The sequence below is a fragment of the Peromyscus maniculatus genome, chromosome 7 (assembly GCF_049852395.1).
Source record: "Peromyscus maniculatus bairdii isolate BWxNUB_F1_BW_parent chromosome 7, HU_Pman_BW_mat_3.1, whole genome shotgun sequence".
NCBI classification, from domain to species: Eukaryota; Metazoa; Chordata; class Mammalia; order Rodentia; family Cricetidae; genus Peromyscus; species Peromyscus maniculatus.
This window is the reverse complement of record NC_134858.1, coordinates 18,417,554-18,440,458: the sequence shown is the minus strand read 5'-3', so window position 1 is coordinate 18,440,458 and position 22,905 is coordinate 18,417,554. Positions and strand designations below refer to the sequence as shown.

The 22,905-nt window shown below is 44.3% G+C and overlaps 1 protein-coding gene across 33 annotated transcripts in view; it reads right to left on the bottom strand.

The window, feature by feature from the left end:
• The window catches only part of Matcap2 (microtubule associated tyrosine carboxypeptidase 2), a 58,573-nt gene that overhangs the window by 9,580 nt on the left and 26,088 nt on the right, over positions 1-22,905 (bottom strand). For 8 of the 33 annotated variants that reach the window (XM_016000920.3, XM_076575877.1, XM_076575880.1 and 5 more), the window contains exons 3-4: positions 12,396-13,090; positions 812-955 (exon numbers count right to left, since the gene is read on the bottom strand). In XM_016000920.3, coding sequence (XP_015856406.2) covers positions 812-955; positions 12,396-13,090 — 839 coding nt within the window. Of the gene's footprint in view, positions 1-811; positions 956-12,395; positions 13,091-14,204; positions 14,308-14,493; positions 14,590-22,590; positions 22,896-22,905 lie in introns of all 33 variants that reach the window. The other 25 variants (XM_076575872.1, XM_076575890.1, XM_076575887.1 and 22 more) reach the window with 12 other exon arrangements.

The window sequence follows — 22,905 nt, the reverse complement described above, 5'->3', positions numbered from 1 at the left end:
GAAGAGTCTGGTTGTGGTAGCACATGTCTTTAATCCCAGCACTCAGGAGGCAGAGGCAGGGAGATCTCTGTGAGTTCGAGTCCACCCTGGTCTATATAGCCAGTTCCAGGACAGTTAACACTAAAAAGAGACCCTGTCTTTAAAAAAAAAAAAAAAAAGGAGCTGGCTGTGCTGGGGAACAGAACTCCAATGGGTGCTCTCACACAAACTCAGCTGAGTGTGATGGTGAAGGAAGGGTACTGTGGGGACTAGGAGACCAAGGCGAGAGGAACAAGGTCGACTTGGCTGCAGAGAGAGTTCAAGGCCACCCTGAGCAACTCAGTGAGAGCTGTCTGGAGCACAAGTAGGGAAGGGAGAAGAGCTTCAAGGTCGAGTGCTTACCCGAGGCCCTGAGTTCACTTCTCAGTACTTTACAAAGTGAAGGGGGTGACAGATGGCTCAGTGGGCAAAGGCGCTTGCCCTGCAAGCTGGCAACTCAAGCCTGAGCCCCAGAGCCCACACAGAGATTGGAAGACCTCACTTTTGTGGGGGGGGGGGGGGGGGCTGCTCCTTGTCTGTGAATGAGACTGTCTATCAAAAAGAGAACACTGTAGCAAATTCAGTAATTCTCCTGAGAAACTCACAAAACACCCTAAGCTACACATATAAGAATGTCAGTAAGAGCAAAAGGAAGGTGGCAAGAAGCCAATTGGAGGAGTTAAAAAGGACTGATCAAACAAAACCTGCCGAAAACACCCATGTGTGGCCGTGTGTGGCACTGACCGAGTGCCAACACCACAGCCAGGTCCCCGAGTTCACCTCTGGCCCATACCTCTCCGAGGCAGCCTTCCTTCACCATGTACTTCCTAACATGACTCCAGATTCGAGTTTTAGACAACAAGCTACCACCAGTAGCTTGTTCAAATTTCTCATAACTTCCGTATTTCTGTAAAGTCAGCGCCATAATATTGATGGACTGTAAAAGAAAGGGAGATAAGGACAGTGAACAGCTCATGCCACTCTGAGATGAAGCTAATTATGACCTTATTGGTCAAGACTTGTTCAGATTTATTGATTACTGAATTAACTGCAACTCCAGCTGTGCATTTTTCTAAGCTTAAACAGCTTCCACTGACTTTCACAGATTTACAAGTGCTCTTCTTGCTGGCACAGCACTGCAGGCCTGGTCTACACGGTGAGATCCTCCCAGGGCTCCACAGTGAGGCTGACTATAAAGGGGAGAAGGGGGCGGGGGCTGCGAAAGAAACGCTCTTCTCTCCCGTCTTCTGTGTCTTTAGCAGAGCAGTGGCCAAAAACCACACACCATGCCTACACCTGCTGCTAGAAAAAGCCGGGTAAAGAGGATCCTGGCTTCTTGACAAGATACATGGTGGTTTGGAAGAACTCCAGGGTAAATAAAGTATGTCTCCAGATTAATTAATACGTTATAAGTACCATTTAGATAAAGAAAAAAAAAACTTCAAAAATTTAAAAACACACAAAACAACCAGTCCTTTGCAACAATCTATACAATCTGCTCAAAATGCATCTATTTATCTATTTACTCTATGTTATGGATGTTTTGCCTGCATGTATGTCTATTACCACTTGTATCCATCTTTTTTTTTCCCACAAAGCAGCAAGGAAATTTTATTTTAAAGGCAAGCAAAAGTACTGATCAGAAATACAGACATCAGGCCATCAGTACTGAAGTGCCAAAAGCTACCTTTATCCTGGTGACAAAAAAAGGTAATACTCTCAAGGCCAGCCTTGTCTACAGAGCGAGATCCAGGACAGGCACCAAAGCTACACACAGAAACCCTGTCTGGGGGGAAAAAAGTAATACTCTTTGGGGACAAAAAGGACAATAATAGTAAAACAAAAATAACAGTCTTAAAATATTTCCATCTTTCATCCAGGGCAATGTATCAACTACTTCTCATTATCTTAAAAGATTGAGATGTTTTTCCCAAATATAGACAGAAAAAGTAAAGACTAATTACAAATCTGGTGATAAATACAAATCATCAGAACCGCCAAGAAAACCACAGCAAAGAAAAATGTAAGTCAGAAGAAACCAGTTCTTCAAAGATCTTTTGGGAAAGAAATTAAATTCCCACCAGGCAGTGGTGGCACAAGCCTTTAATATCAGCACTCAGGAAGCAGGTGAATCTCTTGAGTTCGAGGCCAGCCTAGGCTACAGAGTGAGTTCCAGTAAAGGTGCAAAGCTACACAGTGAAACCCTGTCTCAAAAAACAAAATAAAACAAAACAACAACAACAACAAAAAAATTCCCTCTGTATCTGGCTGCTCTTGAGAGGACCTGGTCTGGCTCCCACAATGGTCTGTAACTCTAGTCCCAGGGGACCTAACATCCTCTTCTGGCCTCTGCAGGCATCTATGCCTGAAGTACACTTACATACATACAGGGAAAACACACACACACACACACAAAAATAAGTACATTTCTTTAAAACCATGCATACACATAAAAATAAATCCTTGAGAAAATATATGAAAAGAAATCTAATTTCTGGGCTGCTGTGGACTGGTCTCCCACAGTCTAGGTGTGTCACTGGGAGCATATCACTGAAGGTGACTCAGTGGTGGGTGAGGGTAACAGTGATAATCTAGTTCATAGCTGAGGAAATGCAGTCAACCTTTGTTGTCAGGAGATGGTAACTATTCCATTCTCTGACATGGTTCCACTCTTCATCAGCACTATAAACCTCTTGGCATGTCACAACAGGAGGGAGAAGAATCTCATCACAAAGTGTAACTCAATGCATAAATACATCACTAATGAACCAGGAATGCATCATAAAGTGCCGCAACACAAAATTACTTCAATAGGCTTCTGCTGCCAAAACCACTCCTGAAAGCCTTGCTATTCAGTGTGGCAAAGGGCAGCGGCACTGGAGCAGCCAGGCTGTCCCTAAAGGCAAACCTTAAGGCCACTGCTCATCTTTATGCCTATTAAATCAGAACCGGGGTTTGGCTTGTTTGTTTTTTGGTGGTGTTGTTTTGAGACAGGGTCTCCCTGAAAATCTATGTATGCAGACCAGACTGGTCTCAACTCACAGAGATCTGCCTCCCTCTGCCTCCTGAGTGCTGGGATTACAGGTGTGGGACAGCATGCCAGCTTTCAAAACCTGCTTTTTAAACAAGATCCCCAGGTGATTCAAATGCAGTAAAATACAAGAATATGCAGACCTTCGAGAAGAGCTCAGGAGTCCCCACAGGCTGACTGCTCTGTGTGACAGCCAGATAGTTAAAAGTGCAAATGAGCAATGATTAAAACCAAATTCACAAAGGTACTTTACATACCCCCGTCTAGCGGTGACCATCATCTACATATCAAACAGTGAAAAGAATGTGGGAACTGGCTTTAGAAACTGCAGAGGACAGGAAGTGTCCCTTCCATACTGGAGTGACAGAACCAAAGGAAGTTAAATTGTATTGTACTTTATGCTTATACTTTTGAAATACTTTTCTTTCTACATATTTTAAATGTTCCTTTATTATTCCTACTAGAGCTTTTTTTTTTTTTTTTTAAGCATGTACTTAATTTCAGAAAAAAAAATAGCTTCTCTGGGGTTGTTTGCTTAGGAAAATGTGGTTATCTGCTCACTGCACAGGTGCTCCTTATATTTTTTATATCCTTGTCAAAGAGTTAAGTACAAATAGTGGTGTGTGTGTGTGTGTGTGTGTGTGTGTGTGTGTGTGTGTGTGCGCGCGCGCGCGTGTGCGTGCGCGCGCTATGAGGGGACATGAGTTTTCTATGAAATGGTACACAACAGAGCACCACTTCCTCCACCTCATCTTGCCTTGTCCAACACAGCAGCAGGACCATACGGGGTTACACTCATGTTTTCCAAAAGCTTCTTTAATATTTAACACCAAATATTGGGACTGCAGATTCATCCTGGTTGTTAGAGCCCTTGCCTGGTACACATGGAGTCTCGGGTCTGATGCAGTACCGCATTAAATAAAAACAAAACGGACAGACAGGGTCTGCAAGTTCAGCACGGGGGCAGGTGGGTGGCAAGGTCAGAACTTCAAGTTTGAAGCCAGCCCGGGCTACACACGGCCATGTCTTTAAAAAGAAAAAAAAAAAAATCTTATGCAGCTTCTGCAGAGACAGTATTTACTATCTACTAGGATGAAAAATATTTCATTCTCAAAAAACATTGTTTTTCTTCTTCCTGTCACCAGTAATTCTGAATGTTACAATCTCTGCCCCCGAGTCAAAAGGTAAAGTGTGTGACTGAATAGAAGAAAAGGCCAGGTTTCTGTTTCCCTTCCTTTCTTGGTGACAGGATTCCATGTAGCTGAGGCTGGCCTCAAACTCCTAACCCTCCTGTCTCTGTCTCCCAAGCTGGACTACAGGTATGTGCACCACATCAGGCTCCGTTTTCCAGGTGTCCACGTTCTAACACAGATGTGGGATGCAGAGCACCAACACGAGTCAAAGTGCACCCTCAAGTTTCAGAGGCAGCTCAACTGTGTATCAGAAGTCAACTATCACATTTTTCCAGACGGCATTTACACTTTCTCTTATTTTTTAATTAGAAAAAATAGTATTTTTAATGTGTTTTTGCCTCCATGAATGTCTGTGTATCACATGTGCCTGTGCCTGCAAAAGCCAGAGGAAGGCATCAGATCCCCTGGAACTGGAGTTACAGATGGTTGTGAGCTGCCCTGTGGGTGCTGGGAACTGAAGAGGATCCAGTGCTCCACCTCTCCAGGCCCTAGATTCTTTTAAAAGTAAGTAAATGTCTTACTGATGGCAGGCAGACAGGAATTCCAAAAGATGAAAAATGAAGAGCAAACAAGTCCTGTCCATTTGGCTGACTACAGGAGAGAACAAACCCAAACACTGTCATTTATTAAGCAGCGCTGTTTACCAAGTGAGAGAAGCCATGAAGCACAACAAAATCCACTATAAGAGTTTATTAAGGGAAGGGAACAGAAAAGATGGGCATAGGCCAATGGAATGACTGTGCAGGATGAGAGGGAAGGAAGAAGGGGAAGCTGCTTTTATAGGTGTCCACTCACACACCCCCCACCCCCCACCCCCGCCATGCACATGCACATGGTTTACACAGTTACGCTACGCATGCGCAGCACACGGATTACATGGTACATAGGGCCCTGGGTAGACTTGCCTGTCTGCTGGACAGCGCACTCCGGGTCATGTAGCTGGGGGAGTGGCTAGGAATTCTAACAAACACTACCACGACAAAAGCTGATGAATATGTGGAGAAACCAGAACCTCTAGTCACTACTGAACAACAGTAGCCTGTGGTCATCATTTTGAAGTTCATTATAAGGTTAAAACTAGCACAAGACATTTAAGCAATTCACCTATAAAATGGAAATCTTGAGCTGGAGAGATGGCTCAGTGGTTAAGAGCACTGGCTGCTCCTCTAGAGCAGAAATTCCCAGTACCCACATGGCAGCTCACACCTGTCTGTTAACTCCAGTCCCAGGGGGATCCAACACCCTTACACAGACATACATGCAGACAAAACACCAATGCACATTAAATAAATAAATAAATAAGTAAGTAAGTAAGTAAGTAAATAAATAAATAAATAAATAAATAAATAAAAAAGTAAATCCTAAAAAAAAAAAGGAAATCTTTTTCTCTATGTCACCATTGTCTTTGAGGAGATGGCAAACTTCCTGAAAACCTAGTGTCTGCTAACTGATCTGCTTTTGGTTTACTTGCTGGTTTTGTTTTTGGTTTATGAACTTGGAAATCTGACCATCAGTTACAGGCGACTTCCATGGCCATGTGCTAACCAACCAATCTCCCCTCTCAAGTGCACTTTCCTTCCGTGAAAATCTGCAGACACAGGGGATGGGGACGGGACACTGGTGCACAGGCAGGGCACCCTGTGCAAGAGGACAGTTGGGTTTGCCTTTCCCAGGCTTGTCTCTTTGCTGGCAATGTGGAGCTGCCAAGCCCTGACCCTACTTACCTTACAGAACTGCCGTAAGGACACAATGGAGATGGGGAAATGAACATGCTTTGTAATCTATTTCCCAAACCACTAGACAGCACTGAATTTGTCAGAACTTGTAGTCTTTAATTTTAGAATTTGGGGCAAATATTTTGCCCTCTAACTTTTTTATTAGAGGCAATGCCTTTACTACCTTTACTAATATATCTGACTTCAATACTTCCTTTCAGAAAATTGCAAAATCTAAGAATTTTCTCCTTAACTCTGAATAACTCTCAGACTCCTAGACTTAACAGATCAGTTTACCTTAGTCTTTCAAGTGCTGGGGCTACAAGCATAGTCCAATTGTGACCAACCAGATGGTCTTTTTTTTTCAGGGTGGGGGGCGGGCTTTAGAAAGGGTCTCACACAGCCCAGGCTAGCCTTAAGCTATGTAGCCAAAGATGATCTTGAACTTCTGATAATCCTGTCCATACCTCCCAAGTGCTAGGATTATAGGTGTTGAACCCTTAAACCCAGCCTTTAAGGAAATTATAGCAAGAGGATGGAGAGATGACTCGGAGGTTAAGAACACTGTCTGTTCTTGCAGAGGACCCGGGTTTGATTCCCAGCACTTATATGTCAATTCACAACTGTGTGTGACTCAAGTTTGTAGTCTCCGAGGGCACCAAGCACACATGATGCAGACATACATACAGGCAAAACACCACATGTAAATTTTTTTTAACTGAGAAAAACTCTGGCTGTATTGGGTAATGAACTGGGGCCGCATGCACTGTAGGCAAGAACCCTGGCACTGCACTGCAGCCCTGGGCTGTCCTCGTTAGCTATGACTGCCAACCTAACACAGCCTAGAGCCACCTGAGAAAGGGACCGCCTAGAGTAGACTGTCCTGTAGACAAGTCTGTGGGGAATGTCTTCATTGTTAACTGATGTGGGAAGGCCTAGCTTGCTGTGGGCGGCACCATTCCCTGGACAGGCAGACCTGGGCTGTATAGAAAAGCAGGCAAGCATGGCCCTGCCTATGAGTGAGCCATCAAGCAGCATTTCCCATGATTTCTGCTGTATTCCCGTAGCTGTAAGGTGCCTGGCTAGAGTAAGAACAGCAAGCAGGCCTGCTTTCCAATTCCAGCCCTGACTTCCTTTAGTGATGGACTGAATCCAAAGCCAAAAGAAACCTTTTCCTCCCTTAGGTTACTTTTGGTCTGAGTTTTATCATAGCAACAAAATGAAACTGGCTGGCTCATACTGGAGATCTTCCTGCCTCTGCCTCATGAGTGCTAGGGTGGCTAGCATGCACAACCTCAAAAGGCTAATGGCGCGCGTGCGCGCGCGCGCGCGTGTGTGTGTGTGTGTATGTGTGTGTATATGTGTGTGTATGTGTGTGTAGTTATGTGTGTGTATATGTGTGTGTATGTGTGTGTGTAGTTATGTGTGTGTGTATGTGTGTGTGTATGTGTGTATGTGTGTGTGTAGTTATGTGTGTGTGTATGTGTGTGTGTATGTGTGTGTGTAGTTATGTGTGTGTGTGTGTGTGTGTGTGTGTGTGTGTGTGTGTGTGTGTGTAGGCTTGGTGTCATTCCTCAGGAGCTATCCACCAGAGTTTCTGTTTGTTGGCTGCAGAACTCACACATTTCTCTGGTTTGCTGGCCAGTAAGCTATAGAGATCTGTGGTCATGAGTTGAGGACCAAACTCAAGACGTCCATGCTTTAGTGTCACGCACTTTACTGACTGAGCCATCTCCCAGCCTTCAAGTCTTTTTCTTTACATCAACGCTATCTAAACCATTTTCCTGAGAGATGGTTATATGTAAAGACTTCATGCTCAAATGGGTTCAGACAACATTAGATCACAGAGTTAAAATACTCTTACAAGCCACTGTTGTGACAACAGTGCAAAGTGAACCTTGGAAATTAATATAATATGTGTTGAGCAATACATAAACACACATGCTCTGGTATTCTCAGAATGAAAAGCAACATTTCAAACCTAAATGAGTTCTCCAATAGTGGTTACTGTTTCTTGGCTACAAATTAGAAAATAAAGACTTGTAATTGCTTAATCTGATCACTGCAGCCAAATTTGAAGGGATGTAACAATAAACTTACATGGCATGGTCCACAGTAGGACCACACCACAAGGTCTTCAATGTAAGCAGTAACCATGTGTAAAGTACTGCATAAGATACTTGGGACAGGTAACATGAGAGCATTTTCACATTCTAATTTTTAAAAACCACTGTGCTGGCAACAAACATACAAACATGTATGTAGGCTGCAGTTGACCATGGGTCACTAAAAATTGGGTCCACTGTTTACAAAGGGCTGTTGTATTAGGTGTATAGGTGTATATTGTAGTAGACAGCTGTTGGAGCCATGCCCTGAAGCCCCGCCCCTAGTGAGGCAACTGTAGCTGCTACATCTGCTTTATGACCTTGAGGAACCTGCCCCTGGGGCATGGCCACCAAGCACCCTTAAGATTGGGAATGCAGGGCTGGAGAGATGGCTCAGTGGTTAAGAGCACTGACTGCTCTTCCAGAGGACCCGAGTTCAATTCCCAGCATCCACACGGCAGCTCACAACTGCCTGTGACTCCAGGGTCTAATACCCTCACCCAGACATACATGCAGGCAAAATATCAATGCACATAAAAATAAAAATAAATTATAAAAAAAGGATTTGTGGCAATGTATAAGGATTCATAAACTAGGAGGTAGAGGACATCAGAAATAGAACAACAATAACAGAAAGACTGGGGATGCACCTATACCCTCTCTTTTTAGCTACCTCATGGTTCTGGATGCTGACATCTTGGACCAAGCTGTTCAGCATGGGACATAGCTCAGCTTTCCCAGACCCTATGATAAATCTTCCATGGTTGTGAATTTACCCCCAAATAAATTCCTTTGAGCATTAAATAGATTCTGTGGATTAATCCCAATAGTATATAAATGTTTACCTACCAGGAAAAAGGAATATTAATTTGTCTCTCCCTTATTCATTCAAACTTATGTCAACTCCTGTGTCAATCACTATTACTTTCATATTTCAGAATCTAAGTTCCTCTCCTGCCATTAGGCTGGCAGAGATGGCATATAACACATATAATGATACTCTGAATGTAGTTATAAAGAAAGCATTGTGAAATCATAGAAAAATGCAAGCAGATGTAGGACATTAGAGGAAACAGATATTACAGGCAGAGGGGATGGTCACTGTTATAACACACAGGAATCAAAGAAAGTGAAGCCTGGCCTGGGAAACTCCATGCAAGGAAGTGCACAAGCCTGTGATGTTTGGAGTATGTACCCTACACTGGGGGCTAGCTAGGAGAAAAGAAAAGGAAACCTGACAGTTGGACAGTGGATCAGTGCAATGGCAGGTACTTGGACAAGATGCTCTGAGAGGACAGAACTGACTTTGGTGAGAGGTTTTTGGACTTAGGGGCAAGGGACAGTGCTCGGCAGGGAAGGGCTCGTGCCACCAAGCCTGACAACCCACATGGTAGAAGAAAACTGACTTTCACAAATTGTTCTCTGACCTCCAAACATGCACTGTGGCATTTGAGTAACCCAGTAAAGTAAGGAATAAAGATTGTTTAAAAGTTTTTTGGTTTTAAGGTAAGTTTTAAGGAAGCCTGAAATGTTTTCAGGAAGGAAAGTGCCATGACCAGATCTGAACCTTAGAAAGACCCTGACAACAATGTGGAAAGCAGGGAGAGACTAGGGTAATGAAAACGCTTTTGCCAATAATACGTTTTCCATAACATAAACGCAGGCTAGGATTATGCTGTAATAAAAGAGACAGCCCAAATACTTAAAAACCATTCTACCTATCCACATATGCAGAGCCCAGAGAATGAACAGACCTTAGACACTGAGCACACTCCGATACATGCCAAAGTCAGACACAGCCCATTCCTCTGGGCCCTTGGATCTCCTCTTCTATAGTCTGTGTGGACAGGGATGGAGGCAGACAGGGTGTCTAAAAAGGTTAGTGGACATGAGAATGTGATGGCTACCAGGTTGTTCATAAACAGCATAAGAGTGCAAACCATTCCATCACGTCTCCAACAGAACAAGCATCTATCTATTCAGGTGGTTTCCTAGTGAAAACTTAGAGCACACGCTAACACTGCTTCCAAAGGTCAATGTGCAAAGCCTTCAGTAATTCATCAATGCCATATTTCCAACTCTGATATAAGAGAATCTTTTTTGTTATGAGGTTGAGAAATGGCCCCACTTCTCCTATATAGTATATAAAACATCCATGGGACATAGTAACCTTTAAATAACCTATTAGCCTTATTATGCTAAGGTATCTGTGAAAGATTTGTGATTTTCTAAATAGAAAAATATGTCATCTAGAGAGAGGTATAATTTAAAGACTTGATTTTTCTCTTCTCTCTCTTTTTTAAGACAGGGTTTTTGGTCTCTCTACGTAACTCTGGCTGTCCTGGAACTCACTATGTAGACCAGGCTGACCTTGAACTCTCACAGCTCCACCTGCCTCTGTCTCTGGGATTAAAGGCTTGAACCACCCCCCCCACACACACACTCCTAGGTTTCTGGTAAGTTTAAATATATCCAAGAGCAGGAAGACTGAGGATACCACAGTTTCTAGCCTGTCTAGGCAGGGCTCACTAGGCTGTTCTGGCTTACACTCTGCTGCCCACACTGGATGCCCTGGTGGCTGAGTCCCAGAACTCCTCCACCATTGACAGGGAGACCAATAGGAACAGTCAAGAGTCTACATGCCGTCTTGGCTCACTCTGGCAGGGTTATTACTCTTCAGTTCAGGACCATAACCATCCTCCAACAACAGAGACCCTGCCTCAGAAACACCCAGACTGTGAAGCTCATGAGACTGCTGCTGAGTCCTGGAGATCTCTTCCTAGGATGAAGCTTTTTCAAGGCTGGGCAGGGGAAGATGTGTGACGTCATATTATAACTCACTCAGATCCTGAAGAGGATTTCAAGCATATTTTTCCACATTCTGTGATTTTTCTTCCATTTGATTAAGTACCTTAGAGAGTAAATCTGGAATCGATTGAGAACATGTCCCTGCTTGTGGCATTTAAGGTACAAGCCAGCTAGGACTAGGGGTGCTATTTAGAAACAAAGGGCAGTTCAAGTGTGTTTAGTTGCCTGCAGATGGAAGTGAGCTACAGGCCAACCAGCATCAACTACCTTCCAGAGAAGTGACAGAGAATTCATTTTGATGGGATATGGTGCTTTCCTTCCCAATGCACAGGGATGCTGCATACTGGGCCTCATATTAAAGAATACTGGTCAATAAATCTCAGTCGACATTTTCAGCACTGAGGGGAGGTAAAGAAGTAGTATTTTTACAATTAAAAAACTTAAATTTATGAAAGTCTACCCAATAACACAATCTACAAAAAAGGGAGGGGGCATCAGAGTGACTGCCAACTAAAAAGAACGGCAAGGCAGGCCTGGGATGCAGCTCAGTTGGTAGAGGGCTAGCCTGGGATGCTCGAAGCCCTTAGTCTGAGCCCCAGCACCCATAAAGCAAGCAGACAGACAATCAGAAGGTCAAGGTCATTTTCCCTACACAGGAACTCTGGACCAAGCTGGGTCATTTGGAACCCTGTCCAAACAACAAACAAAAGGATGAGTGCTCACTGAAAAACACAAAGAGAAAAAGTTCTTCTCCCAAGGAAAATGCCAAGCATATTTTTAATCATTTTAGGAATTTTAAGAGCTTTACAAGCTATGTATGAGAGCATGCTCCTTATTTATTTCTAATAATATTGTGTGTGGGGGTGACACACGTGGAGTTGGAGGACAGTTTGCAGAAGTCAGGTCTCTCCTCCCTAACTTTGTGTTTCTTGGGGTTCAACTAATTTGAGGGTGTTAGACTTGGTGGCAAGCACCTTTACCTGCTGAGCCACCTCACCAGCCCAACGCCAGCACTTAGGAGGCCGAAGCAGAAAGATCTGGAGTTCCAGGATCTCTTCAGCCATGCTGTAAATCTGAAGTTAGCCTGGGTTACCAGAGGTTGTGTCCAGTACGTTCCTGAAGGGATGTTGGTGTAGAACAATTGCCTAGCATGTTCAAGACCTGGGTTTGATCTCCTATACCCCAAGGGGGAAACAGTACGGTCTACCTGAACCTCATCTGTGGGATAGCTAATGAACCACAAGTTCATAACTTCCAAATCAAAGCACAGAATCACAAGTGGTTCCCAAGCGTGCTGTCTTCCAGTCAGAGTACACAGTGCAGTCTTTGTAGATTCTGATTAGTGCAACGTGGTTCTCATCTAGGTGAGCAAAAGCACTCCCCTGCAAACTTCTTACCGCACAGCCACCCATCCTTGGCGGGAGTTGACCATAGGGACAGTAAGCTATCTCTTTTGCTTATAAAATGTTAGATAATGGCTACAGCTACATAATGAGGATATACTACTAGAGGCGGGGCACTTTACCTGCTTGAGAAACCGGTCAGAGGCGTTGCTGTATCTGGCTAACACCCCTGGCAGAGTGGGATTGGCATACTCGAACTGAGGGTTGTAAGTATAATCCGACTTGAAGAACCTCAGCTTTTCTTTCTCCAGGTTGGTCGGCTTTATAGCGGTCAGTATACAGAGTTTCTTCCCAGAAAGGTCGTCTCCCCTCTCAAAGCTTCTGCACAGCTGAGGGTGCTGCTTTGACTTTGGAAGAGAGGTGAGGCTGTGGCGGTTGGCCTTGCTTTTCGGTTTAGGTGGCAGTGTTAGGCCGTTCCCTGTAACAGAGATATCATGGGTAAACTTGACAGGACTTGGTACTGAACTAGTGACAAAAACAGCAGACTGCCTGTCCAGGCAGAACCAAGTACCACTGCTCGTCACAGGCACCAGGGCTGTCATCCTGTGCGGATCTTTGCTATGAGAGGAACTAGGAGATTTGCTGGGCTTTCTACGTCTTTTGGAGAAGGCAGAGGAAGATTGCTTTTGTGAATGGTGCTTTCTCTCCTCTTTGCTCTGTAGTAGAACATTGTAACTACTGGTTCCAGTTGTGAAAGTGTCCTTGAGCACTCCAGAGGACAAACTCGAAAAGCTTCTTTTGCTGTCAATGATCAACGCCTTCTCTGCATTTAGAACAGACTTCTTAGCAAGTTCATGCTCAGGCCAGTGAAGCTTTTCTGTGATATAAACAAAATCAAAACAAAGAAACAACAGAGATGCCAGGTGAAGCAAATTGCCTATTAAATGGAAAGTATCCTGAAGGTTCTGTTTACAACTTGCAAATATCTTTAGAAAAGCTATTTAAAATATTAAAGGTCATGTTACTATGATCCATAAATATTATATCAAATTGTTCAGCTTCAAGCTATCCATGTGGTCAAAGTCTAATAAGACATGAAATAATATACAAGAATACTCTAAACACCTCACTACTGTGAACTTCACAAGGACAGATTTTATAATAATATCAAAGCACCATCCAAGACACTTTCAAGGTTAATACAATCTTGACATTTGGAACTAAATACAAAGAGAACCACCAGTAACAGCAGCATGCAGGCTGTGGCAACCTCAGAACTCAGGAGACTAATGCAAGAGGACTGACTGCCTGGGGTCTCGGGCCAGCCTGGACTAACAAGTGAGTAGCAGCCCAGGGTTACAAAGCAAGACCTTATTTATCTTAAAAATGAACTGTAGCCGGGAGTGCTGGTGACGCCTTTGATCCTAGCACTTGGGAGGCAGTGGCAGGAGGATCTCTGAGCTCAAGATGAGTCAATCAAGTACCATGAAAGCCAGGGCTACAGAGACAAAAAATTAACACTAAACAAACACCCACCCCCAAAGAACAAAACCCCCCAAATACAAACACAACTATGTTGTGGAATAATCCTTTTGTACACTGTGAAGATGTGTCACTTGGATTGGTTTAATAAAGAGCTGAATGGCCAAGAGCTAGGCAGGATTCTCAGGGTAGAGAGGATGCTGGGTGGAAGAAGAGCAGAGTCACCAGCCAGACTCAAAATAACCAGGATTGACATATTAGAGATGTGGTAATGAGCATGTGGAAGAACGTAGATTAAAAATATGGGTTAACTTAACTTATAAGAGCTAGTTAGAAACAAGCCTAAGCTAAGGCCGAGCTTTCATAATTAATAATAAGCCTCCGTGTCATTTTTAGTGAGCTGGTGGCCCCAAAAGAAAAGTCCATCTATACAACAGTGCTTTTCTATCTGAAAAAACAAAACATTTTTAAGATTCAAGAGATAATCAGCTAGGTGCAGTGGCACGCACCTTTAATCTCAGCCTGGGAAGCAGAGGCAGTAGATTTGTATGAGTTTGAAACAGCCTAGTCTACAGTGAGTTCCAGGTCAGCCCAGGGATACACAATGAAATCCTGTTTAAAAGAAAAAAAAATCAACTGATGATATATATGTATTTAAGCATGTTTTAGTAAGATTAGTCACTATTAATAATTGGTTGAGAGCCTGGGATGTACCTTGGTGACAGAATGTTTGCTATTTCTCCAGCATGGAAAACAACAATAATAATAATTTTGGGGGGAGGTGGTAGTAGCACATGCCTGTAATTCCCAAACGAAAGGTAGAAGCAGGAGGATCAGAATTTCAAGGTTATCCTTAGCTGCATACTTTCAGGCCAGTCTGGACTACATGAGATGCTGTTGCCAAAAAAGAAAAAAAAAATCACTATTACAAAAGTATCAGTATTTTAATGTCAAATTGAAGACTGTATTTAAGTCTCACAAATGCTTTCAACAGTTAAGAGTTGTCTAGACCACTGCTCATGCACTAGTTTCAAAGCTGTTACCTGGGCCTGATAGCTGACATGTGGAATTCCAGCATTTCACAGATAGAAGCGGGAAGATCAAGAGTCCAAGATCATCCTTATCTACACAGAGAGCTCTAAGATAGCGTAGGGTACAAGAGATTTCTATCTTTTGATTCCACAAATGAACGGCACATTGGGCACATATCTTTAAACATCTATATAAATGCGTACTTGGACTGGTCCCGTGCACCGGGCATTCCCACTAGTGCTAGGGATGGAGGCCACGGATTCCCCGTTCTAGAGAAGCCCTCTAGCACTCAGTTACAGCCCCTCCTACAACTCAAAACAGGCTATTCCTATGAAGCCTTTTAACAATACAGCACAACACATGATTAAAGAGGTGCTATGGGCCGGGAGGTGGTGGCCCATGCCATTAACCCCAGCACTTAGGAGGCAGAGTGAGGCAGATCTCGGTGAGTTTGAAGCCAGCCTGGTCTACAGGCCAAGGCTACACAGAGAAACCCTGTCTCAAAAAAATCAAAAGAGAGATGTTATGTTTATCACATGGGGGCAGGCTCCTGGCATGTTATGAGCAGAGATCAGAATGGTGGCAAAATTACTCTGAAGAATTCCTATTTTTATAGTTTACAGCCTATATGTTGTACTGATTTTTATTATTTTATTTTTTGAGATAGGGTCTCACTCTGAGGAAGCCAGACTTGCCTGGAACTCATTATGCAGCCCAGGCTGGGCATTCTCCCACCTCAGGTCCCCAGTGCTGGCTTGCATTTTGAAATTTTATAGTACACTTAAGACCCAGGACTAATCTCATTGATTTATTTTATTTAGTCATAAAGTACCAGGGACCTCCAAATTAATTATTTTTTTTTTCTGTTTCCAAAGAGTGGGTATAGTGGCACACACCTTTAATCCAAGCAGAAGCAGAGGCAGGTAGATCTCTATAAATTAAAGACCAGCCTAGTCTACATAGTGAGTCCAGGCCAGCCAAGACCATACAGTGAGGATCTGTTTATAAACAAGCCTTACTCTACTCCAGAGGGCTCTTGAACAAGCTCTGAGCCTGCAGATGGAGCCTACCTTACCTAGGAGGAGGAAACTCTGGATTCCGTCCCCCAGCATCATTAACAATGTTGCAGCACACTTGGGAAGGAGGTGGAGGCAGGAGGATTATCTTAAAACCTACACAATATTTGAGACCTGCTTGGACCACAAAAACAAAAACAAAACAAAATCCTAAAAAACTAAAGCTCTCCCCTCCCCTCCCTTGAGGAGTCCACACCCACCCACACTCGGTACGTCTTCCTTCCCACGCCTCTGCTCTGAGAAAAGCTATACCAGTGCTTTCCTGGGTGTGTCTTTCTTCCTTCTGAGTGCAGGGCTTACCCTTGTTCTTAAGCCTGTATCAAAACATCTTTATTTAGCCCACTAGTGCACTCCTTGCCGGGTTGCCTGGGAGGACTAGGAGGAGGAGGGAGAAGCTGGAAGTGCATATAATCAAGTGCATATGGTTGTTACCATGTGTAGAACTGCAGAGAATAAACAAAAGATATTCTATTAAAAACAACAATCCTGCCAAAATCTTCATGGAGGAGTAGGAAGGAACAGAGGAGTGCCTGACAGAACCCCTCTCCCCAGGGAATCTGGCATTTCAGTTCACTTGTTAATGATCTACTGGAGGCCTCCTTCCATCTGTTCTAGAGTCTTCCAGAACGTATGGTGAGGCCAGTCCTGCCAAATGCTGGATAGTCTACAGCATCCAGCAAAGTGAGCCACATGGTAGTCCTGCATAAAACTCATCTAGGATGTGTAGAATTTATTTCCCTGTCACACTAATCCTATTTCGGCTGTATTAAATAGTACAGAACCTGAGTTGCTTGTGATGGCTCACACATGTAATCCTAGTACTTGGAAGGCTGAGGCAGAAGTATTGTCATAGTTAAAAGTGAGCCAGAGCTACAGAGCAAGAACTGTGTTTCAAAAAACAAAAACTATAAGGGTCATCAAGATGCTCAGTGGGTAAAGGTACTTGCCACCAATTCTGTCAACCTAAGCTTGATTCCTGGAACCCACATGGTAAAGAGACAGAATGACTCCCACAAGTTGTCCCCTACATCCAGAGCACTTCAGCCAATCACAAATCTTTCATCAAAAACCTGGAGGGACTGCAAAGCTGGCCAAGAACCTGTGACTGAGGAGGTCAAATGCCCTTGGGAAGAACCTACCACTGTTACTTTGCTAAATGGACATAGCATGGAACTGCCTAATAAATCCTTTTCCTTATACCATAGTACAGTTCTCAGCTCCTACTGCAGTCGACGTCACCCAACACAGAGACTCACAGCTAGATGTGACTGTGGAATAATCAGCTCCCCTACTTCCAGGGCTCAGGAATACTACAAAAAAGAAGGCGGAAAGGTTCTAAGAGACGGAAAACAGGGAGGGCTGCTGTGAACTAGGGTCTTCTGGTCACAGGAGGACTGCTGTGAACTAGGGTCTTCTGGTCACAGGAGGGCTGCTGTGAACTAGGGTCTTCTGGTCACAGGAGGACTGCTGTGAACTAGGGTCTTCTGGTCACAGGAGGACTGCTGTGAACTAGGTCTTCTGGTCACAGGAGGACTGCTGTGAACTAGGTCTTCTGGTCACAGGAGGACTGCTGTGAACTAGGGTCTTCTGGTCACAGGAGGACTGCTGTGAACTAGGGTCTTCTGGTCACAGGAGGACTGCTGTGAACTAGGTCTTCTGGTCACAGGAGGACTGCTGTGAACTAGGGTCTTCTGGTCACAGGAGGACTGCTGTACCCATCAACTCAGAGCAGCTCTAGCTGCCTCACAAGATCTGCACAAGATCAAGCCAGCCAGGGGCTACTGGAGGAGGGAGAGAACTTTTCATTAGTGGTCACTGGTGAAGTGCTCATGTTTCTGTCAACTGCCCCTCACCCATATCCCTGTAAGTGTCCCTCCATAGGCCAACAAAACATGACGTAAAGGGGAACTAGCTGGAAGGAGGAAAGCCATGGAGTGGGAGAGGGATGAGAGGGTGAGGAGGGTCTAATACAACACCAACACATTTTATGTAAACATCCCACGAGTCTACAAACCAGTCTAGGATGACTGAACATTTTAAAGTAGAAGTAGTAGGTGCATTAAAATGACTTCTCAGCATTAGCACTCTGGTAAACACACTGAATTTTCCAACACGACAAACGCTTCATATCTATCTAGAACATGAGAAAAGGACACCCTGATTCCTGGCTTCATCCCCAGCTTTTCAATGACTCTCTGTAATATCAGCCCAATCACTAAACCCATCAGGGGCTCTTGTTCCTTATCTAAAAGCAGGAGGGAGAAGGGCCACCACTCAATAAATGAGTATTTCACTACTGAGAATGGTTAGGTTTCAGAAGAATGATAAGGTCCTGGCTGGAAGAGAGACCAGCGAAAGCAACACCTGGTGGAAAAATACCAGTCAACAACTGTGGCCTACAAAATAGCACTTTGTGTTTTTCTGTTCTGGGTCTATCTTCCTCCTTTTCCTGCTTTTGGCTCAGCATTTTGTTGTTTTGTTTTTAACCCGTCTTTCTGTGTGTGCTTGAGTGAATATATGCCACTTGTGTACAGGTACCCTCAGATGCCAGAAGAGATGGTCGGGTCTCTCAGAGCTAGAGTTATTGGTAGTCATGGGTACAGGGGTGCTGGAACTCTGATCCTCTAAAAAGCAACAAGCACTCTTAACTGCTGACCCATCTCTCCAGCACGCCCCGCCCCACCTTTTTTTAATACAATATCTCACTGTGTCACCTTGGCTTGCCTGGAACTCTCTATGTAGATCAGGCTGGCCTAGAACTCAAGGGATCTGCCTATGACTGGCTTTTGAGCCTAGGGTCTATATATGCCACATAGTTAGCTACACACACACTCCCAGGCCAATGAAAATTTCATGATTCACTAATACTTATAAAACCTGACAAGTTGGGTTAATATTGCAAACACAAGTGTAAAACAGAACAAAAGGAAAACTCCGTACTGTCCAAAGAGAAACACTTTAATGTTACCAGGCATTTCACCACTTGAGCTCAAATGATATCTGTCAACAGTATTAATTTATTAGAATACTGGAGTCGTCTGCGATGAAAATAAAACAGGTTACAAGTGACAGCATTGAGGAACATCAGATAATGTTGGATAAAGGAAGCCAGTACTGATTACGTTTGTATTTAGTTCAGAACAGCAAAACTAGCCTAGGCTTCTGTGGCTTATGCTTGTAATCCCAGCATTCGGGGACACTGAGAAAGGAGGCCAGCCCAGGTTACACAGTGAGTTCCAAGCCAATCTGGGCTAGAATGAGAACCTATCTAAAAAACAACACTCCCTTGACCCTGCACAGAGAGAGAAAACAGAAAACAAAATTCAAGCAACCAAATTCTCCACTCTTTCTTTCTTCTCAAGTCTTTCCTTCCCTAGGCTACCTTTCCGTCTCCCTCCATATGCAGCGAGGTGAACAAAACCAGTTGTGAGCAGACTGACACTGCAAACTTTATAGTTTTGTTCCTGGGGAAGGCCATCAATACAACAATGGTTCAACAAGATGACTTCAAGGTGTCAGGAGAGCCTGATAGGAAGTGCTCTTTGAAATGAAGAATGAGCAGCTATTACCCAAACAGCCTGAGAGAAGAGGTGGCTAGGGAGAAAATAATGAGCTGGGAGACCCACTGACACATGACAGGAGCGGGGAGACTCAGGGGGATGCCAGCAGTCATCAGGCTGTAGGGGAGGGAGCTGAACTGCAAAGCCGTGGACAGGTTTTTCTCCTAGAGTTAGGGAAAAATTGGTTTCTGTTGTTAGTTACGGTCAATGTTCTCTTTCACTACCACCACCACCATCACAGATATCTAACTGTAGAAGCAACACAAAAATAAGTCTCATGTTAGAAGACTCTTATTAGGGTTGGTAAGATGGCTCAGTGGTAAAGGTGCTTGTTGTCAAATCCGACAACCTGAGTCCGATCACCAGAACTCACCAAGTATAAGGAGAGAACTAAATCCTGAAAATGATGCTGACCGCCATGTGGAGGTCATACATGGTACAGCATGCTCTCCCTCCTCAACCCCCTTACACACACACACACACACACACACACACACACACACACACACACACACACACGTAAAGAGAAAAAACAAATGCTTGAGGATTATTATTAACAGGGTAACACTGAAGTAGTCTCAACTGGGACTAGGAAGCCCACATTACATATGCTGCTTCAGAACTGTAACCCTAGCACTTGGGAGGCAGAGGAGGCAGGAGGAGCTCCAATTTGAGGCCAACATGGCCTCCATCGTGAGACTCTGCCTCTGAAAACTGACAGGAAACCAGGCATTACGGGGAAGTCCTTTCATCCCAGCACTCTGGAGGCTAAGGCAGGTGGATCTCTTGATTTTGAGGTTAACTGGTCTACTAGAGAGTTCCAGGCCAGACGGCTACAAACTGAGACCTGGGTTCAAAACAAAACCTGAAAGGAAAAAAAAAAAAAAAAACCAGCTACTGGAATGTAATACCAAATACTGGGGATTCTAGGTGTGAACCACCACGCCCGGATACTGAGGGTTTGTTTTGTTTTTTGAGTCAGGGTCTCACATATCCCAGGCTGGCCTCAAACTCACTGTGTTCAAGGATAACCTTGAACTCCTGATCTTCCAAATCCTGAGGTTACAGGTGCATTTCACCATTTTAGCTGGTTGCCTGAGGCTTGATGGAAAAGACTATGATCCCAGGAAGTCGTAGGACAAGGAAACAGCTGGTGTGGTTCCTCACAGGATCCTGGAGACAGGACTGCTGTGAGTCCTGGACCAGTCGGGGCTACAAAGTGGGGCAGTGTGTCTAAGGGAGAAAAACAGAAGAAAGAACAAAGGTTCGAAGAGGTCAGCTGGGTATGGTGTTGCAAACTCTAATCCCAGCACTCAGGGACCTAAGGCAAGAGGCCACTCTGTGCTATGTAGAAAAAAACAGGAGAGAAGAAGACAAAGCAGCAGTGGAGAGGGGAGGAGAGGGAGGAAAGAGGATGAGAACCCTTTCTGATTGATACCATTCCCACAACACACAGTGTTTTCTACAGCCCCCGGCCTTGTGCCACCTTACTCCCTAGGCAGCAGTTTCTTAGGACGTCATATTTAGATCATAGTACATCGTGGGTATAAAGCGGCTTCACAAACAACTGCACTTCAGTTTTGAAACATAATATGCACTTTATATTTACAGTTTTTTTTTTCCTGCTTGAACTTCTGACCCTCCTACCTCCTGAGTGCCAGGGTCCTAGTGTGCACTAACGCGCCCAGTTGACATGGTACTTGGTACGGAAGCAGGGCTTCTTGCATGCTAGGTAATAAGCACCCTCTCCACAGCTCCCCAGTTCCTTTACATCTATTTTAGGATAGGCTCTCAATAAATTGCCCAGGAAGTCCTTGAACTTGCCATCGTCCTGCCTCAGCTTCCCGAGTAGCTGGGATTACAGACCTATGCCACCAGGCTGCCAAATTTACTGCTATTTCAAAGCTAAAAAAAGAAGGAATGCATTTTCATCAGCACTCTTACCACAGTCAGGTTTTTCTGCTAACGGGAAGAAAATAAGCGCCTGAGACACCAAGCAAAGTGAGGGAGAGTCAGGATAGTCCAGGTGTGTTTTCAGCTATGATCTCTTCATAGAGGGTTTGCCTGTCCCGTTCACTAATTGATACTTCAGGAAAAAAAAAAAAAAAAAAAAAAACCTCGACTACAGGAGAGTCTGTCTAAAACGACAACGATGACGATGATGAATATGAAACCCCTTTGTAACGATGTTTAAAAATACTAGAGACAAAAGTGATATCTACATCAAATCACAATTTTAAGAAGCCTAATGCCAATTTAAGTGGCCTCTAAGATCTTGGCTTTTGGCTTTTATAACTAAGTTTCCTGTCAACATAACGTGGTAAACTATAGGTTACCAGGTTTGCACAAAAATCAGTTCTGCACATAGTATAAAAAAATTAAGATCAGAAATATTTTCACTGAAAAATAATTTAGTTTTTCAATTTAAAAAATACTGCTGCAACATACTTATATGAGTTTCAAAGTACCATAATGAAACCTATTACTTTGCATGCTAATTAAAAAAAAAAAGTCTTAGCCAGTGATGTCCATAATCTCAGCACTTGGGAAACTGGGGCAGAAAGATCATGAGTTCAAGGCCAGTCTGGGTAAGGTGGTCAGTTCCTGTCTCAAAACAACTAATTCAGAAAACTCGTCTTCTAGGTACTGCAAGACACTGAAGCTAAAGTTCTAGACTTATTTTTTTACTCGAGTTTGGGAATTAGCTATTTCCCTTAACTCTGTTGTTTTGGTACCTGTCCTGGAGAAATGTTTTCATGCAGACTCAAACGCAGGGGCAATGGCCCAGGAACTGTATAATATTATAAAGATTTAAATACAGCTACTCAAAAGTCAAAGACAAACTTTCCAACCTTGGATCTAAACACCCATCCTTATTAATAACATCAATTCAAGACGTTTTAGAACAGAAGCATACAAAACATACACTGAAATGTTTCCTTAGCTGACTTTTTATGAACATTCTAGAAAACAGAACACCTCACTGCACGCTAAAATGCTCTGAAATCAGACTGTACTCGAGACTACACTCTCTAGATTGCACAGCCAGTACCCGTGGCTAGTGACCGACATCAGAAAAGGGACAGCGCTCCCTTCTCTCTGCAGGGCTTGGGGTGCCGCGCCGCGCGCACACGCGCGACTGCTACCTCTGGGTCCTCCAAGTCCCGACCCCAACGGTTTCCACTCGCTGCAGCCGCGCCACCGGGGCGGGCCTTGTCTGCACTCACCCGTCACGCGAATAGACTCCAGCATCGTCCCACCTTGGCCAAAGCCGAGGCCGGCGGGCCGCAGTGACGAAGACTCCCGGGAGGTAGCTCGGGACCAGCCGGGGCAGGAACTGCAGCGCACGGCGGAGGAGGAGGTCCGACGCAGCGGCTGGAAGGTGCACTGGCGGTTCCACCTGGCCTCAGCGTTGAGAACACGCCTCGGTGACGTTTCAGCTCCCCCGTTGCTAGGAGACGCTCCTGCCTTCTGCGCGCACCCCGCGCCACCAAATGTGCTCGCCGCTGGAGGCGCTCCTGTGACTGAGACCCTGCTCGCAG